At 44.2% G+C, this 19,121-nt stretch overlaps 1 protein-coding gene across 8 annotated transcripts in view; it reads left to right on the top strand.

Annotated features, from left to right (window-relative positions):
- Positions 1 to 19,121, top strand: part of SMG7 (SMG7 nonsense mediated mRNA decay factor) — a 58,076-nt gene that overhangs the window by 10,487 nt on the left and 28,468 nt on the right. For all 8 annotated transcript variants that reach the window (XM_068416822.1, XM_068416825.1, XM_068416826.1 and 5 more), the window contains 3 exons: positions 13,832 to 13,863; positions 15,089 to 15,206; positions 16,175 to 16,307. In XM_068416822.1, coding sequence (XP_068272923.1) covers positions 13,832 to 13,863; positions 15,089 to 15,206; positions 16,175 to 16,307 — 283 coding nt within the window. The remainder of the gene's footprint in view (positions 1 to 13,831; positions 13,864 to 15,088; positions 15,207 to 16,174; positions 16,308 to 19,121) is intronic.

Raw genomic sequence — 19,121 nt, 5'->3', positions numbered from 1 at the left:
GATGGCTAGGCAGAAATGAACGCTAAAAAAGTGATGTGTCTACCTGTAATTTCTTCTCAGCAAGGGTCATTACCATTGGAAGGGGCTGCCCAGGGAGGTGGTGGAGTCCCCATCTCTGGAGGGGTTTAAGAAAAGCCTGGACATGGCACTTAGTGCCATGGTCTAGTTGCCATGGTGGTGTCAGGGCAACGGTTGGACTCGATGATCCCGGAGGTCTCTTCCAACATGATTGATTCTGTGATTCTGTAACATTACGTCATGTAGTCAGAATTTTGGGATACTCTTTCCAAACCAGGTAAAACTCTGTACACTTTGCATTAAGGATGGTTATAAAAGTGTATTTTCTATCATGTATAACTAGTTCTATTAATTCCTAAAATAGTTCTTTGAGGACTACAGAACTAGAAACTGCTATGCTGGAGTGTTAAGCAGTGCGGCCCAAGAGTCTTTAGGAATGACAGATCAGAAAGACATTAAGATCTTTGGGTTTCTAAGGACTCAGCAGCAGGAAATTTCATTTGTGTGGTTGAAAATGCTGTTGAACATATGGATTTCAGATTTTGGGGTTAGAGCAGCGTGATTCGTGTAGTTTCCATGCTTTATTGTCAAGTGCTGAAATACAGTACCAAAATTATCCTATTTTAGAATGTTTTGGACATGCTGGTATACTATACAAAACATTTGATGATGAAAGTCATCAACCACTTCATCAAAGTGAAATGCCAGGGCTGAGTCGGCTTGTGCAACCTGAGGAATGCACAAGTGTTGAGTTAATAACTGGTAATTGTGTAGTCACATGCTGAATCTTTTCCCAGCATCATCCTTTCTTGCTTAATTTGCAGCAAAGATTCAGAAAATGTCTTCTCAGTCTAACCGAGTGAGGACAGTCCCCGCCCCGTCACCACCTTACGAAGATAGCAGTGGGCTGAGCAAGGCTGGTGATGTTTGCTGAAGGGTTTGGTGAGTGGAAGGAACCAGACTGGGTGAACCTGAGGCATACCATGATTCTTTAAGGCAAGATGTAGTGCCATGTGGAAATGGTTTAGCTGGGATAAGCTATGGTGGCTGGGGTTGGCTGCTTTGGGATATGGAGGTGCCTGCCTCTGGAGGACCTCAAAAACAAGCAACGCAAATGTTTGTCAGAAGTAACATCAGGGTAAGGGAATGGGCTAGGTAACCTTTTGAGGTCCTTTCCAGCCTTAAGATGTGATCTGCAGGTGGGATGTGTTAGTCCATTGCTATGGAGCCAGTTCCTCAGCCGTTGCAGAAGGTAAAATGAATGTAATGAACAAGTCTGGTCTGGCTATTGAAAGGGAGACTGCAGATTGTGAAACTGCAATCTATGGAGTTTATGTTCAGTAAAGATCTGCTAAACCCAAGAACTTTTCCCTACATGATTCCTAAAGCAGGTCCTGATTTGTAGTTGGGTGAACATCATGTGAACTTCTTTGAGAGAGACCTTTTTAGTTAAAGGTATTGAGATTTAAATTGGAAATAAAATTATTTCTCTAAAAATGTTTAATCCCCAAAAGAAGGATTAACCTTGGAAGTTATAAATTTGCTCAGATGCTTCCTCCTAACCAATTCATTAGTTTTTAGGATGGGAAAGGTAGGTTACTGGTTAACCGGCGGTACCTGAGAGCACTCTGAGGGCAACGGCTGTGGTGGTGGCAGCTCTGTTTGGAGGCAGTTTGGACCTTCTGCGAGCAGAGCTGCAGAGCTCAGCTGGATTCGGCCAAGTGAACTGCACCACTTCAGCCAGGCTGCTTTTCTTCAGGGCTCAAAAGCTTCAAGCTGCACCTTTCCTAGACAGGGTTTGTTGTTGTAGTAGTGTATTTGTGCAGCTGCACTCCTGAGCTAATAAAATTTGCTAAATCTGAGCTGGTTGGATTGGTGATAGGTTTCTCCTTCAGCTGAACACAGACCAGAGGGTAACTTTACATATTCCAGGAGTACATGTGGTTTGATGGTGGACTCTTGGGTATTACAGCAGACATCGCATCAGGATGAGCCACTCCCAAACTGAGGAGGACCAAGAGCAGAGGACTACAGGAGAGTTGTGTTGGTAAACCAGAAGTCAACGTTGAGGTTTAGTAACAAACTCTCCTTCCCATAGCTCCACGCAGCTCAAATGAGTATCTTTGGAGCCTTGTGTCACTTTTGCTGAAACATGTAGTAAATATTGCTGGTTGAGTGGTTTGAGGTGAGAATTTAATGGTAATGCCTTTTTTTTTAATTAGAAATTACTGTATTTGGTAGAGCTGCATTGAACCTGTGGTGGTAGAGGATTCTGCCTCTTACGTTTTCTTATTTCCATACTTTTTTTGGGAAAATAATTCTTCAAATATTGTCTAGTTGAAAAGTGTGTTTTAGAACAGTGTTGCCTGTGTGTTTCTGATAGAGAATGGGGAGCAGCTCATGAGACTCTGGTAAACTATTAGCAATGATGCACTGAGTACCCATTTAATTATCATAAATGGACGATATAATTCTCCCTGACTGGTGTTCAGCCTTCATGCCATTGCTGTGCTTTGAGTGTAGCTTGCATTTAGTTACAAGATGGAGAATTGAAAATAATTTCTAAGATGCAGCTTGCAATTAGGATCATACTGGGATGTAGTCTGAGTGTTACTTGTCATAGCTCGTCAGCGTCCTTTCCCACTGAAAGGTGTGATGACCATAGCTATGCAGTGTCCTATCATGCTGAAAAATTCTTAATTATGAAAAGCTATTTAAAACTTCAGTGTATGTCACATTTGTGCATAGGTATGTGTCTTGTGTGATGTTTAGGTAATTGTGAGCTTATAAAATGCATGGGGTTGGGCAAAAACCAGCTTCATACAATTGTTGAATGACCGTAATGAATAATTTAAATATCAATAAATTTGCTTTAGGCCTTATGTTTTTGAAGGTCTTGACTATCTGGGTGTAGACCTCAGTATTAGTGCTTGAAGAGCACATGTTCAGAATCACAGAATCACTCAGGTTGGAAGAGCCCTCTGGGATCATCGAGTCCAACCATTGCCCTGACACCACCATGTCAACTAGACCATGGCACTAAGTGCCATGTCCAGTCTTTTCTTAAACACTTCCAGAGATGGTGACTCCACCACCTCCCTGGGCAGCCCCTTCCAATGGCTAATGACCCTTGCTGAGAAGAAAAGAACTCCACCGTATCTGTCATAGTTAACTTACTACAAGCACAGGATGAGGCGTTACTCATGCTTTATTTTTGCCACCTCTGATGGTGACATCTAATGTATTTGCTCTTTCTCCATCTGCTGCTTAGCAAGGAAGACAGTATCTTGAATTCCCAATAACTGACTCCTCGTTAATGGCAATTACCTCCTGCGTCAATGGGAGTCGTTCTCAGCGTTACTGAGCGTAAGGATTGGCGTTTGCCACTGGACGAGGAGTGATTGCAGAGCCAGGGATCATAGAAAACACCAAAAATCAGCAAGATATCTCTGCTTTGTATCTGGAGCTGTTAGTGGACTCTAGAGGCAGCAGGAAAGTGCTGGAGCTGGAAGTCAGGACTTAGAGGGTTGCAAACATTGCGCTCTTCATGCAGAGTGGGGTGGGCTTTCCAGGGGGAAACGTATGTCACCTTTGTAACTAGCTCCTAGCTGCAGGAGCTCTGCTCTCCAGCTCCACGGGCAGATTTTATCTGTGCTGGAGAAGTGTGGCACTAAATTGACTACGTAATTACCAGCGTTTAAATTGAGTGCTGTACACTTGCGTGGGAGATCTCGTGCAGTGTCTGGGGAGGGTTGGCATCTGCTGCCTGACCTTAGCTGGTCTGGCTTCTGCAAGGCTGACTTGAGCAGCGTAACTTTCTGAAACTGATTTGAAAGAGCAAAAGATAGTGATATTACAAGGGCTTAATTTGTTGGGGGTTTTTGTTTTGTTTTTTGGTCAGAAAGCAATTCTGTTGCTTTTCCTTGCTCAGTCTCAAGACATTGTGGGAATTACCATGGGAAGCAAGGTAGTTCACATGCAAGCCTCTCACATCCCGCTCAGCACCATGGTCATAAGGACTAACAACCCTTCTGTGTGCTTACCAAAAGTTCCTCGTTGTGGGTAGTGAGCGAGCAGAGCTTTGTGATTTTTTTTCTCTCAGAGATCTCTCCCTTTTTAAGGGAGCGGGTTGTCAGTGGTTGAGTGGGTTGGAAGGCAATCTTGAAGGCAGCTTTGTGCCATCACACCTTTGATATTGCTTTAGGTTTGAAAAATGACTTGTCCAATGGATAACATAAAGATTAAGGAGATTACAGATAGATTATGTATTCTGTCTTAAACCTGCTTTTGACTTGTTCTCGGGTCAGCTGCAAAGCTGCTGTGTTGTCAGCCAATGCAGTAGATGTGTTACTGTATGGACGCTGATAAGGAAACAGAGTATGCCATAAGTGTGTTCATTTGTTGGCTGTTTCCTGTTAGAAACTTCAGTTTAAAGGTATTCCTTAAAAAATGAAAATATATCCATGTCTTGAAGTGCCACACATATTAAGTATCCATTCGTTCCTTCCTGAGTGTGCCTTTTTTATAGTTATTAAAATGTTTTTAATCCTTCAGTAATTTGCTCTTAATTTTTCTATATGGAAAACACTGACAGGGTTACCTGCAGAGCTGCGCTCTCAGCTCCTGGAAGGTGAACAAAGTGAAGGTGACTGGAGTGCTTGTGCTTTTCTTTCATGGGTAACATCCATTTAGAGGTTAGTTTTTCCCTTATGGCTCCAGTAAAATTCCAGATAAGTAGATCAAGACAGAAAGGTAAAGAACAGCATAGTCAGTGTTTTAAAAATATCTTTACAAACCAGTGACTATGGAAAACGCAGCTGAGCTTTTCTGAGCTAGTCTTAATACTGTACGTTTATTCCAACCTGTTTTTGTTTGAATTGAAAAACACAGATTGTTGGGTATTTAGTTTGCAGGTTACTCTCCTGGCTTAAATTTTAGAATGCTATGGAATAGACACAGGCATATGGCTGATGCTGAACGACTGCCTACGGACCGGATCCCATTTCTGAGGCCTTTAACTCAGTTTGCAGCACTGCTCTTCTAGGTTGGATAGATGGGCCGAGACCAACGGCATGAGGTTCAACAAGAACAAGTGCCGGGTCTTACACTTGGGCCACAACAACCCCCTGCAGCGCTACAGGCTGGGGGAAGAGTGGTTAGAAAGCGGCCCGGCGGGAAGAGACCTGGGGGGGCTGATTGACAGCTGGCTAAACATGAGCCAGCAGTGTGCCCAGGTGGCCAAGAAGGCCAATGGCATCCTGGCCTCTATTAGGAATAGTGTAGCCAGCCGGTCTGGGGAAGTGATCGTCCCTCTGTACTCGGCACTGGTGAGGCCGCCCCTTGAATCCTGTGTCCAGTTCTGGTCCCTGCACTTCAAGAAAGATGTTGAGGTGTTGGAGCGAGTCCAGAGGAGGGCGACCAAGCTGGTGAAGGGTCTGGAGGGTCTGACCTCCGAGGAACGGCTGAGGAAGCTGGGGGTGTTTAGCCTGGAGAAGAGGAGGCTGAGGGGTGACCTTATTGCAGTCTACAACTACCTGAAGGGAGGTTGGAGTGAAGTGGGAGTCGGCCTCTTCTCCCAGGCAACCAGCAATAGGACAAGAGGACACAGCCTCAAGCTTCACGAGGGGAGGTTCAGGTTGGACATTAGGAAGCATTTCTTCTCAGCAAGGGTCATTAGGCATTGGAAGGGGCTGCCCAGGGAGGTGGTGGAGTCACCATCTCTGGAGGTCTTTAAGAAAAGAGTGGACATGGCACTTAGTGCCATGGTGTAGTTGACAGGGTGGTGTCAGGGCAACGGTTGGACTCGATGATCCCTGAGGGCTCTTCCAACCTGATTGATTCTGTGATTCTGTGATTCTATACAAGGCTCAGACTCGCTTCTGTGCTTGATGTGAGTGCTGGGCTGTAACGAGAGGGAGAGCAGAGACTTCGATGGAGACAGCTGTACCCTAGAAACCGTAGCAGGGTAGGAGACTTGTATTTCCCTCCCTGTAGATTAAATCAGAGAGTAAGCACATATACCCTTCCCTTAGGGTAGCTTTGACCAGGTGGGCACATCTTTTTCAAAATCTTGAGACAAAGGAACTGACTTCCCTGAAACTGGAGGAAAAAGATGAGCTTGAACGAAGCTGACTGCGAGGGTACTTTTACTCTTATCCAGGGAGGAGGCTTGTCAGTTCTGATCAAACCTGGGAAGAGTTGCTTTTGGTGGTTGCTTTTTGAGGATGATTATTATGACTTGCTTCTAGTAGAGCCTGGACTAGGAGAAAGAGGGAAGATGGGAATAAAAAAAATCCTATACTGTGTCCCCATTTCTCACCCTCCCTCTCAGCTGGGGTGGGAATAAGAAGGCAAGAGAGCAGGATTCCCTGTGGAGAGGGTTTGGATTCAGGTAGTGTTTGCCTTGCTTTAGCACATAAGATTGGCAATAAGGTGGTACTGTTGAAGGTGTTTTTCATTGCCATAGCTGTGCAGACTGTCCTTTCAGTGTAAAAGGCACACGGAGCATTTAACTCTTGACTCACAGCCTGAGGATCTCTTGCTACGTCAGTAAGAGCTGACATCACCAAACCTGCCTGCTCCCGAAGCAAGGGATTCCAGCACTGTATGAAAACTACGGTCATTTAAATCAGGTGGCAACACTTGCAAGTTTGGAACTTTAAGAACTTGTTCAATAAGGATAAAGCTGCTTAAAAAAAGTTGTTAAATAGTACATACCTGATGCACAAGTGAGTAGGGAAAGTCTAGACACAAATAAATAAGTAAAATCTATATTGGACTCGCTATACCACAGCAAAATCCTGACTCCATCCAGTTACCCTTTCAGGAAAAGATGTGTCAGGCTGTTAACTGGAGGGGCAGTCGGAAGCCTGTTGTATTCACGTGGTGTTGAATTAATAGGTGAAGGAAATATCAGAGACGAAGTTTATCCACAAGTTCCCTGATACTGTTACTCAGGTATAAAAATCCACGTTTGTGCACAATCATAAGATACTATAAAATCCTTTAACAGGTTGTAGTTAGAGATACAATTGCTGTCTACAAAATAGTTTGGGGAAATCAGAGTTATTTCTATATCTTTCAAAATCCAACCTTTGGCAAAGCTGCAAAGGATTAGTGCCCAGTGAGTCTCTAAAAACTGCTAATAAAGCTTTATATTTTAGCAAGCGTTAGTGGTTACTCTTAGGAATGGAAGGAAGAATGCTTATTTCCCACGAAACTGTCAACCACTTGTATCAGACAGTGATTTTTGCTCAGTGCTGAGCTCCAGATGTGAACTCTGTCTTGGGTACAGTGTTTAGGGACTTCTGAGCAACCCAGCTCTCCCCTAAATCTGCTGGAGAGTATTCAGTGCCCGTGCTGGTAGTGTTTTCTCCTGCTTTCCCCTGCCCTGACCCAGCATGGGTATGCTTAAATACAAACAAACAAAAACCTGAGGTATTAAGCCATTAAAAATTTTTGTTGAAGTTAACTATTATTTTGAGGCAAATCTAAAATAGGAGTTGCTGGGTGTTGCTTTGGAGTTCTTTCTGGGTGTGAGCCTTGCCAGGTATTGGAATGATTAAAATAGAATAATAATTTGGTTTAATTATTTCTGTATATAAAGTGTATTTGTATTCTGTATATATAGTGTATTTGAATTTATTTTTAGTGTGCTAGCGTAGAAAATTTACCTTCCTTACCCAAAATGAAAACTTCCCTACATTTATTCTATATATGTTCTATATAGTCCAGAGGAGAGCGACCAAGGTGGTGGAGGGTCTGACCTCCGAGGAACGGCTGAGGGAGCTGGGGGTGTTTAGCCTGGAGAAGAGGAGGCTCAGAGGTGACCTTAGTGCAGTCTACAACTACCTGAAGGGAGGTTGTAGCGCAGTGGGAGTCGGCCTCTTCTCCCAGGCAACCAGCGATAGGACAAGAGGACACAGCCTCAAGCTTTACCAGGGGAGGTTCAGGTTGGACATTAGGAAGCATTTCTTCTCAGCAAGGGTCATTAGGCATTGGAAGGGGCTGCCCAGGGAGGTGGTGGAGTCACCATCTCTGGAGGTGTTTAAGAAAAGCCTGGACATGGCACCTAGTGCCATGGTCTAGTTGCCATGGTGGTGTGAGGGCAATGGTTGGACTCGATGATCCCAGAGGGCTCTTCCAACCTGTTTGATTCTGTGATTCCATTTCAGAAGAAGGAAACTTTGTGGCAGTGCCCTTGGTGAGCCTTTGGATCAGTCACCTCCTGCTAAGGCTCACTTTTCATGGTGGTACAATTTCTGCACGTACCTCTGGGAAAGAGAAGTGCAGGAGGATAAATTCCTGCTGGGAGTGAAGCGACCCGGACCATTTAACATGGCTTTTAGTTTGCAGAGTATTCACAGAACAAGTGATTGCATTCTGATTGCTTCTATAAGCCCAGCTGCCTGGACTCATTACCCGTTTTAGTGCTGAAAATCCTCAATTCCCTATCAGGGGGTTTGTGTTACAGAGATTGAACAGGGGAACTGATACAGCTGCTGATGCTTCAGGGCTGCCAGGGGAAAACCGAGTGGTGTTCCCCTTCAGGCATGGTGGAAAGCAGGGTGTTGTGTTCAGGATTTTTTTATGAGGTCGGGGGTTTTCCATGTTTTTTGTAGAACTTGTGCCAGAGCAGATCTTGCCTGGCTCATCCTCGCTGTGTGAGAGGAGTGTGGTGTAAGTGAAGCTTGGACCTGTTGGACTTTCAGGAGTAGCGGGTGTTAGCTGGGTGACACAAGACCGCTGCTTTGAAAACTCGGACTGAATTTTATTTGCTTTTCTGTGCTTGCTGATGAAGTTTGTTACCAAAACTGTGCTTCTGTAGGACTGATATTGCCCTCTTACAGATGCAGCGTGGTGTGTGCAGAATGAAAATTTGTTATTATGTGTGCTTTGAATTAGAACAGAACTGAAGAATAGATATTGGAACAGAGATGAGCTGTTTGGAGGGGCAACAGTAACATAGATCCATTTGTTTAGTGATACCCGAATGGAGTTCAAAGTCAGGTGGCAATAATTAGAAAACTGACTTTATGAGGGTCAGTGTTTGAGCCTACAAGGGAGAACTGATGGCTCGGAGGACGGAGTTAAGCCTTTTCCAAGTGGCTGTCGTACAAAGGCAGCGATCAGGAGCTCTGCGTGGCAGCCTGGTGTGCTGCGGGAGGACTTGGTTTGCAGCAGAGGGGCCTTACGTTGGAGTTTCAGGAAAAAAAACTTCTGGGCTATCACTGAGCCATAGAATAGTGAACCAGGGAGGTTGTATGATGATCTTTTTTTTTTGTAGGATTTTAAGAGCAAAATAAGCAAACTTGTCCTAGTGTAGAAGTGTAAGTGGGACTATGTGATCTTTCAACGTATCTCTCAGCTTCTCAATGTGATTGTTTGAACTTGAAAATGAGTATGGGAGGGACATCCCTATGTCTGTGGGGTTTGCTTTCTGTAGTGTTTACCAGCTGAAGGGGAACAACTTATTGTCTTCTGCTGCCTAGGGAAAACTTAATTGCTCAAGAATGGTAAAAACTTGAAAATGGAAGAAGAAAATGCCTGTGTCTTCCTTTGCTAAATCCGGTGGTTCATTCTAGGCTAAACGTAGTGTCTGAGCTCCCCTGAGTCACAGCAAAACAGGACTTTATATACTGCTGGATTCTTAACAGAAGAAAAGTTTCCTTTGCTGCCTGTGGATACCTAAATTTTAATATATGTTATGCCTTCTGAATGTCAAAAGAAAGTCCTGACTACTGTCTTTTAAAGTTTTGAAATGTATTTGAATGAAATGAAAATTCCTTGAGCTGTCAAACTATCTCACTGCAATGAGTGGAAGGCTTTTGTAAGTGAGCTTCAAGTTGAAGTAAAGCATGGACTGAATTTGTGTTTCGTTGGGAAATTATAAAAATAGCTATCACAATATATCAAGATGATATATCATATAATGGAGATGCTTGAAATATAGTTTTTGGACTATGGTTTGTGCTTATTTGGCTTTGGAGCAACAAGCTTGGGGAAACTTGAAGACTAAACTGCTGAGGCCAACTGGGCAAGGAGGTGCTCGAGAATATTCCTGAAATAATAAAATGTGTAAGCAAGTTGTACCAAGTTTGCTGGCAGGCAATGTATTTTTGCACCAGAATGAGTCATTCTAATGCAAATTCAATATGAGGCGGTGCAAGAAAATATATGGACAAAAAGGTTTGTTAAAAGATGCTTGACGATACGAGGAGCCATTTGCACTGTCAGAGACTCTCGCCGTTGTCAGTGAACTCCGATTTGTGCCCTCTGGGAGCCTCCGAGCACCAGCAAAGGCTCTCCAGTAATGTCTGTTCCAGAAACAGGCAGTACAGCTTTTCTCTCAAGATGCTAATATTTTGTTACTGATGTAGAACAAGTTTGGTACCCAGCCTGCCCTCTCTTATGCTGGCTTAGCCATGGTAGATGAGGCTGCTTTAAATAAAAGGGGGGTTTAGGTGGAAATAAGAAACAGCATGCTAATGTTAGACCTACTTTACTGATTCCTTTGGCCCCTAGGAAGTATTGAAATAACTTCTATACATTTTGTTAAAAATCATAGTGATGATCCCCTTGTTGCAAGCTTATAAAATATAAAAGGCAGTTTGCTTTATGGCTGGTGAAGAGCTTGGCACTAAAGGCTTTTGTTCTGTAAGCCCGTGCATATTGTCTTCCAAAAAAAGTGTTCTAAAAGAAAATCTTGTTGGTAAAAGTTCAGGTCCAGCTTTGTTGTTAGGGCTGTGCATCTACAGAGCATCTGTTGGCAGTTGCACTGAGGAGAGGTTGAGGCTCTCTTCATCTAAGTTCTCCAGGCAACAGCTGGTCCAAACTTGATGAAAAGAAAGCCTTTATAGTGGTGGTGTTTGTATTTCATAGAATCATAGAATGGTTTGGGTTGGAAGGGACCTTAAAGATCAACTAGTTCCACCCCCCTGCCACGGGCAGGGACACCTTCCACTAGACCAGGTTGCTCCAAGCCCCATCCAACCTGGCCTTGAACACTGCCAGGGAGGGGGCAGCCACAGCTTCTCTGGGCAACCTGGGCCAGGGTCTCACCACCCTCACAGCAAAGAATTTCTTCCTCATATCTCATCTAAATCTCCCCTCTTTCAGTTTAAAACCGTTCCCCCTTGTCCTGTCACTCCATGCCCTTGTCAGAAGTCCCTCTCCTGCTTTCCTGTAGCCCCTTCAGGTACTGGAAGGTGCTAGAAGGTCTCCCCGGAGCCTTCTCTTCTCCAGGCTGAACAGCCCCAACTCTCTCAGCCTGTCTCCAGAGCAGAGGGGCTCCAGCCCTCTGAGCATCTTCGTGGCCTCCTCTGGACTCGCTCCAACAGCTCCGTGTCCTTCTTCTGTTGGTGCCCCCAGAGCTGGACGCAGCACTGCAGGGGGGGTCTCCCAAGAGCGGAGCAGAGGGGCAGAATCCCCTCCCTCGCCCTGCTGGCCACGCTGCTGGGGATGTAGCCCAGGACACAGTTGGCTTTCTGGGCTGCAAGCGCACATTGCCGGCTCATGGTGAGCTTCTTATCACCCATCACCCCCAAGTCCTTCTCCTCAGGGCTGCTCTCAATCCATTCTCTGCCCAGCCTGTATTTGTGCTTGGGATTGCCCTGACCCACGTGCAGGACCTTGCACTTGGCCTTGTTGAATGTTGGCCTTTCCCCCTTAAAGGATTAGTACTTACACAGTGGAAGGTAGCTCTGCACAAGTAATTTTCAGAGGAGCAGCTCTTGGCTGTTAAAGGGCAGAGCCTGTTTGCCTGGGGGAGAGCTCTGGGCTCGCGTTTGCTGGAGCAGTACTGCGTGTCCCGCTCGGGCCGAGACTCTCGGTAGGATTCATGGCTTTGGCAACGCAGGTTGTGTTCTCAGCTCAAAGTTTGCACAACTGGCAGGTGTTTAAAGCGCGAGCCAAACTGTGTTAACTTGGCTGGCCGCTCAAAAAAGAGAGACTCCAGCACCTGAGCGAGTCAGCTTTTCCTCCTGAGCGGTGGCATTTCTAGCTGCCAAGTCAGAGCATCGCAGAATTGGCTCAGCTTTGTGCTTGACTAGACTTGCAGGTCAGCGTCGCAGAGGCTCCCGAGGCGCAGCACGCAGATGAGATTGCCGTCCGTCTGCTCCTCTTAGCTCTGTGGGGGAAGGATCTGCTCTTTCCCACCCTGCTAGGTGCTGAAGCACCTTTCATTGCCTCCACGTGGACAAGGCAGAAGTAGGTCTTCAACTTTCTTATGACGCGACATCTAACCTTTTCCTTGCTTGTCTGTCAGTAATAGTTTCTCTTCTTCCAGTGTACCCTGTTGTTAGGAGCTGAAAAACTGTATTTAACACCTTCTTGGAAGAAATAAACTAAAAAAGTTATCTTAAATAGGTTGAATTTGTGAAGCAGGTGAGGAACATACAGATTTACTTCTGGCACCAGTTAAGATATTCTTAACTTAAAGCCCTTGGAGCATCCTGTTGCTTCTTGGATCTTGAGTTGCTGTAGATAATTCTTGCGTTTAATAAACAGAAATTTGGTGAAAGGACTTACCAATATACATCTTCCTGGTGAAGCACTGGCACTATTATGATATCTTTTTAATCCTGATGTGGATCTCAAAGCCTTCCCTATAATTTGTGGCCAGTAGGTAGAACCCAGAACAACCTGAAAAACTATTTTTTACAGTCACCACGGCTCACATTGGCAGGAGAGAGTATATGCTTGTTTCTGAAGGCTCTTTAGGGAGTAGGTGGTGCTTTCTCCTGGCTCTCCATTCTTTCCCAGGCTGGCATCTGATTTTCACATTAGTCACAGTACGACTTCCATCTAGTTTTTTTGCTGAGGGAGGCAGGTGGAAGTGGGTATGTAGTATGCGAGGAGGATTCAACGTCTGGTATGGAAAGCTGGCCCTCTTTGCAAATATAAATAACCATTTGAATGTAGCAAAAGCAAAGGGACAGGTTCCACCAAAACCCAACCAAACCAGGCAGCCTCGTGTCCCTCCTGCCTCCCCCTGCCCTGTGTTCATTCTGGGTTGGTCAGACAAGCCCGCAGCTCTGCCTCTTGAAGTTTTATGTGTTGCTCACACAGTAGCATCTCGATTGCCTGCTCATCCAGCCGCTGATGACCGTTCATAAATACTTATTTATTGAAGACTGTGTCCTGGTGTTCCTCTATGTGAGAAACTATTTGCCAGCCTCCACCAGCAGTGCGGATTTGCAGGGGATGTTCAGTGAAGGAGTGGCCTGTAGTTGCCATTCTTTCTGTATAGGTTTTTTTCCTTGAAAACCTGATCAAACCATGACTTTAGGGAGGCAGTTCAAGGAAGAGAGGTAACTGGGGAAGCCCTGGTCTTTTTATAGCCTGTGCTTGAGGAAAGCTGGGGCAGGAGGGTTGTAGCAACGTGCTGACAGGCACCAATGGGAGTTTGCTTTGCTCTGACTGTGTTGGCTATTGCATTTCATGTGTGACAACTTAAAGTTAATATCAAATTCCCAGTTACAGGTAAGCGGGTATCACTAATGCTGCCAGGTAAAGCTTAAAATATAGTGTAAGTGTGTTTTAGTTTGCATTTTTTCTGAAAGGGACTTAAGCTGAGCAGGGAAAAGTGAACAGTTGACTTTTGTTATGGAATGAATTAGAAGAAATCATCCTGTTAAACAACAGTAGCTCAAATCCATACTGCATGGGGTAAACTATAGCTGTGTAGGTTGTAGGCAGCCTCTACGGAGCTGGCCCCACTTTCTCTACTCACCGTTGCATGAATGTGCTTTAGCATAATTCAGTTATTTTGATCAGTCTGTTTCTAATTTATTGTTTTATTGCTTTCTTACAGGCAGGCAGAAGTCCTGAAGGCTGACATGACAGGTAATTGCCTTTATTACACAGTTGATCTAGCTGCTAATATTGGATTCCTGGTTTTATTTTCCTTTTGTGTTCCCTATGCTTATCGTTTCTAAGAATTCTCTGGAGAGTGTGTGACGTTATGTTAAAGGTTTGTCTTCTGTATATAAATAATTAGCGTTCTAACAACTGTGCCCATCTTTCCTGTATCTAAAATACATGTATTTTTCAAGTTGACTTTGGCTGTTCTAAAGCATTTGGAGATGGAGGTCTGTACTCGGCATTAGCAAGGGTCTGGATGGTTTTGAGAAACCTGGGTGATGGAAATGTTGATCTGAACACTACCATGAGTGCAGATGCTATGAAATGCTACAAGCTGTGTTTTAAACTGTGTGTGTTTTTGGAAAATGGAAATGGTTTATATTAATCTATCAGCCACGCAGTACAAGCAGGTTGCATAATGAACCTACGCTCAGCCGTGCTTACCACCTTGGTGTAGTACACGTAGCAGGTTGTCTAGACCCATAGTAACATTCTAGCTGCCTGGATCCATCTAAGCCAGCAGGAGTGGCTACACCATCAGCAGAACGGTTTCCCTGGGGTGAGGCTCATCCCTTGTGCTCCCACAGCCCCAGCTCAGGTGATTTTACAAGGTGTGGGAAATTGGGCTCTGTAACTTGAGATAGCAGGGAGCCGTGTTTGCCTTCACCCTCGGTGATGGAAAGCACCTGGCTACCAAGAGTTAGCAAATGGCAAGCGTGCGGTAGTACTTACAGTGTTCTCCTAAATACCAACAGCATTGGCTCCAGGGACTGTCCTGTTTAGCATCCCTTGATGGATTTCTTTTCTGCTAATTTTTTCAGGCTACTGTGGAAATTTTTTAAAATTCATCCAGTGGCAAGAAGTTCTGCAGCTTAATGACTTATGGAGAATCACCTCCTTCTATCTGTTTTGGTTTTTTTGTTTGTTTGTTTTTTTAACTTGCCAGCTGCTGACTTTGCTCATGTCTAGTGCTGGTGGTGTAGGAGACTGATCAGTTAATCAGTGATCAGTCAATCCCCAATCCATCTATAGCTCTTGTATTTCACTATTCTGATGAGTCTGTGATAAAAGGTGTTTGGCATTGGCTATCTTACACTGTGCTATGTTCCTTCCTTTGGTAGGTGAGTGAAGAATCACTTGGCATAACTCTTAAGTTTGAGTATTACAAAAACTGTTGTGTCTTTGTTTTTTTCTTTTTGTTGTTCAGATTCGAAGCTGGGTCCAGCAGAAGTCTGGACGTCCAGACAGGCTCTACAGGACTTATATCAGAAAATGCTAGTGACCGATTTGGAATATGCTTTAGATAAAAAAGTGGAGCAGGATCTGTAAGTACCTCAATACATTTGTATGAATATATGTCATCTGGGCTCAGGAAACCCTGAGACTTCCAGAAAAACAATGTATCCTGTGAAATGGTTGTCTTACTGCCTTTCAAATGAGAGCTGTGCTGTGGGTGAAACACGAGAACGTGCTGCAGAGTCAATGAAGAGCATTCAGTAGGTTGGTATTTTACCTCAGGCAGTTTAGCCACAGCAGTGTCATGCAGGAGTGGGTTTTGGTGAGCCAGGTGGAAGGGAGAGAGGAAAGAACCATCAGTCTTCTGTGCTGTCCGGGAAGGGCTGAAGTGTGGAGTTTCCCAAAAGAAGGAAGTTTGCCTGATGCAATCACCTGGAGCTTTGAGCAAGGTCTAGCAGGAGTTGAGTAGCTGCCAAAGACCCTCCCTTTAAGCCCTTTGAGGTAGGGCTGGGCAGAGGGAGGAATATCAGGAGAGAACTTTTCTTAATGTGCTGTGAGTGCCCCAGTATGGGGGGAAGATCCTTCTGGGTTTTCTCCATGCCCTGAGTCCATTCCTTGTTATTGAAGATGCAGACATGGGTTGTAACAGATTTAAGAGAAGCACATGGTTCTTCTGGCACTCTGAGGGAAGCAAGAGGAGTAGGCTGGCTGAGTTGTCCTGTCCGTGCCTGCAGGTGCTGAATGATTTTTTTAACTGAAATTTCTATATCCCACATCCTATTTCCAGAAGAGCACGGTATGTTGCCTAAAACAAAACAATTAAAAGCAAATATTTATGCTGTTACAGCATTAGCTATACAGTATCAGGATTGGTTTCTCTAGTTATGAGAGGTGGGGAAAGGTAATTCTTCCGTATTTAACATTATTTGTAAACTGAATTTGAATGTACTTAATTTTCATGTCTGATGCTATGTAATTGAACAGTTCTTTCCTGTTGCTTGTTATCTGCTTTGACACTTCCAGAGTAATAAAAGGAAAATGCTTATTTTGTTTTCAGTTGGAATCACGCCTTTAAAAATCAGATCACGACGCTACAGGGTCAGGCGAAAAACAGAGCGAATCCAAATCGGAGTGAAGTTCAGGCGAACCTTTCTCTGTTCTTAGAGGCAGCTAGTGGCTTCTACACACAGGTGAGTTGCAAAAAATACGTTGGCTGGGGTGTATTTGCATAGTGTGGAAGCAGGCGTCCTTTACAGTGCTTCAGCTGTTAGATCTCCTGTGCTGCTCCAGCAACTGCTCATGAGAGATGAGCTCTGATGTCACACCAGCACAAAGAACTAGTATTAATCTCTTTGAGGAAGGGCATGAGGGAATTGGTTTTAGGTGGGTAAAATCTGTTCTTTTCCCTTAGCGTAGGAAACTGTTGCTGTTCTGGATCAGGCAGTGTACCTTGCTAACACTGGTGCTCTCGGTAGAACATGACTACAAAGCTGGTGATGTGCTTTCTTTCCATCAGCCACAGCCTCGAGTTGTTCTGAAACTTCTGCGAATCTGGTAGTTGTTTTGGTGCTCCATAAAAACATGGCAACAATTTAAGTTCCCTTCTAATAGAATCTGCTTTAAAGCCTAAACCCCACTGCTTTGGGTAAGATCAAAGGTCCGTTTAGCCCCGTATTTTGTCTCTTACAGTAGTCTGCTGTGACTGCTCAGACTGAGCATTAAGCAGCAAGAAAATGTAGGCTGCTACTTCCTTGTTCTAGTCTCTTGCTTTCTGGCTGTACACTTGTTGCCTTCTTGAGCTAGTCTGTGTCTGAATCATCTAGCTATTAGGAGCTCTAGCCTTCCATGACTCTCCAGTCGCTCTTGAAGCCATTTACTCTGGTCTCTGCAGTGATCTGTGGTGGTGAATTTCGTATTTTAACGGCAATATCTAAATGACACAAAAAACCCCAAGCCCAACAAACATGCTGACTGATGATTTCATTGTACTTGGTTCTTTTTTTCTGCCATTTCTCTAAAAATTCCCATTCACCTTCTCATCACTATGTATGAATTTGTGGGCCATTGTCCTAATTCCATTTCATTTTGAAAAAAGGTGAGACTTCCCCTATATAGTGAAGGATAAGCAAAGATAATCAGTTTTGTTCTTGGCTTCAGTTATTCAAGAAGAGAAAATACGTGCAGAATTCTGAAGTGCAGATGCACTGAGGCTGTGTGTGATGGCTTAATGCTTTGTGCTTTGTTCTGTGTCCCTTCCTCGTAACTCCTAACACCGATGGTGAGCATTGAGTTAAGGTTTTCAGAGAACTGTCTATGTACATACTACATACATATTTGTATACAGCTTTTTTCTGGGTAATACCTAACTTAGTGTCCACCACGGTTGTGCATTTAAGTAGGGTGGTTGTCCCCAGGAGTATTATGTAGCATTTACAACGTATAATGTCTTGCTGTTTTTTTGATCAGGACTCCCAGGCTTACAAGTACATCTTCAATCTTAATTGTTGACAAAAATATAGAATTATTTAGAATTGCAAACTTCAGTTATAGGAACTTTTCTTCCCCTTATGGAAAAGTGTATCGCTGAGTGCTCTTAAGTATCTTTGGCAAGGTTTTCAGTTAATTGCAAATAGGAATACATTCCTATTCATGTCTTTATTCCTTACTGCCAGATTTTTGCCCATACTCTCTTTCCAATGTTAGATTTCAGCTTGTAGAATATGGAAAAGAAGAGTCAGTGTGTGATAATGGCCTTAATAAAGATAACTTGCCTTTCTGTCCTTTCTTCCCCTCGTTTGGTGTATGCTTCAGCAGCAGCATCACTGCTGGATCCTCTCTCTCAAGGAGAGAGGTCTGACTAGGCTTTCTGCCGTGGCTAGTTTGCACTATCTTCAGGTTACAACACGCACAGTAGGTCCTTCTTACTGTATCAATTCCTAGTTTGAGTCTGAACATCTGCAAGGCACCCCCAGGTTTTTTCCCAGAATCTCTGTGATTATCTTTTCTTCTCCCTTCGGCGTTGTTTTTTGGTTGAAGCAGCCAGTTTGACAGGCTGTGGCATGGTTGCCAAGGGTTTTCTACCATCTCCACCGTTTGTCTTGCAAAAGTCTTGTTCTTCTCTGCAGTGTATGAGGGAATTTTGCTCTTTTTGTATGTGGCACCACAGACTGGGTCATCTTTCTGTTTGCTTTGATGTTAATTGTCCCATTTTTAGTCTAAAGATTTTGCTCAGGCAAGATACCTGCTCTCCAACTGCGAGGCCTGTGTAGATGACATCTTTGAAAGAGAGCATGAATTCTCCTAATTCAGCACGTTGGAAGATGTCAGGTTTCTCTCTTTTATCCAGCTTTCATCTATGAGATCCCTCTCATTTGGGGAGTTGTATCTACTGTATAAGAGACAGAGCAAAAGAGGAGGGAGGTGTAACACAAACCTTTTTCTGCAGCGAGCAAAAGCCCTGCGTTGCATGTTTAGCTGTTGACAGAATGCGCGTCTCTCCCAGCCCTGGCCTTTCTATATGACTTTACCTCGAAGCAGAACCCTGCTGCAGGTCTGTTTTACTTGGAGACTGAGTATGTTCCCAGCTGGGAGAGAGTCTGTCAATTCTTACTGGCATTTTTCACCCTGTAACACAGTAGAACAAACGCTTTTCATCGCTACGTGGTTACTGTTACTTTCCAGAGTAGTTGCTAGAGTCTATTAGGAAAAACTTCAAAAGCACTAATTGGAACGGCAAAGTTCTGGTTTTCCTGCAGTCAGCTTTTGAGATATTTGATCAAACAGCTGATGCCTTGTTCTTTGAAAGAGTCTCACTGTTAGCACAAATATTTACCGACAACTCGGCCACTATTGCCTTGTGTTGCCTACAACCTTGGTTTTGTTTTGGCTTCTCTCTAAAGTTTAAGTCAGGGTAGTGCTGTTTTATGTTAGAACAAGCTTCTTTGCAGGACGAGTGGCATTCCTTTCTCTTATTTTCAGAGAACAGTGTCAGTTCATGAAGGTAT

The sequence above is a fragment of the Nyctibius grandis genome, chromosome 21, assembly GCF_013368605.1.
Source record: "Nyctibius grandis isolate bNycGra1 chromosome 21, bNycGra1.pri, whole genome shotgun sequence".
Taxonomy (NCBI): Eukaryota; Metazoa; Chordata; class Aves; order Nyctibiiformes; family Nyctibiidae; genus Nyctibius; species Nyctibius grandis.
The sequence above is the reverse complement of the archived record's forward strand: the minus strand, read 5'-3'. Positions and strand labels throughout refer to the sequence as shown.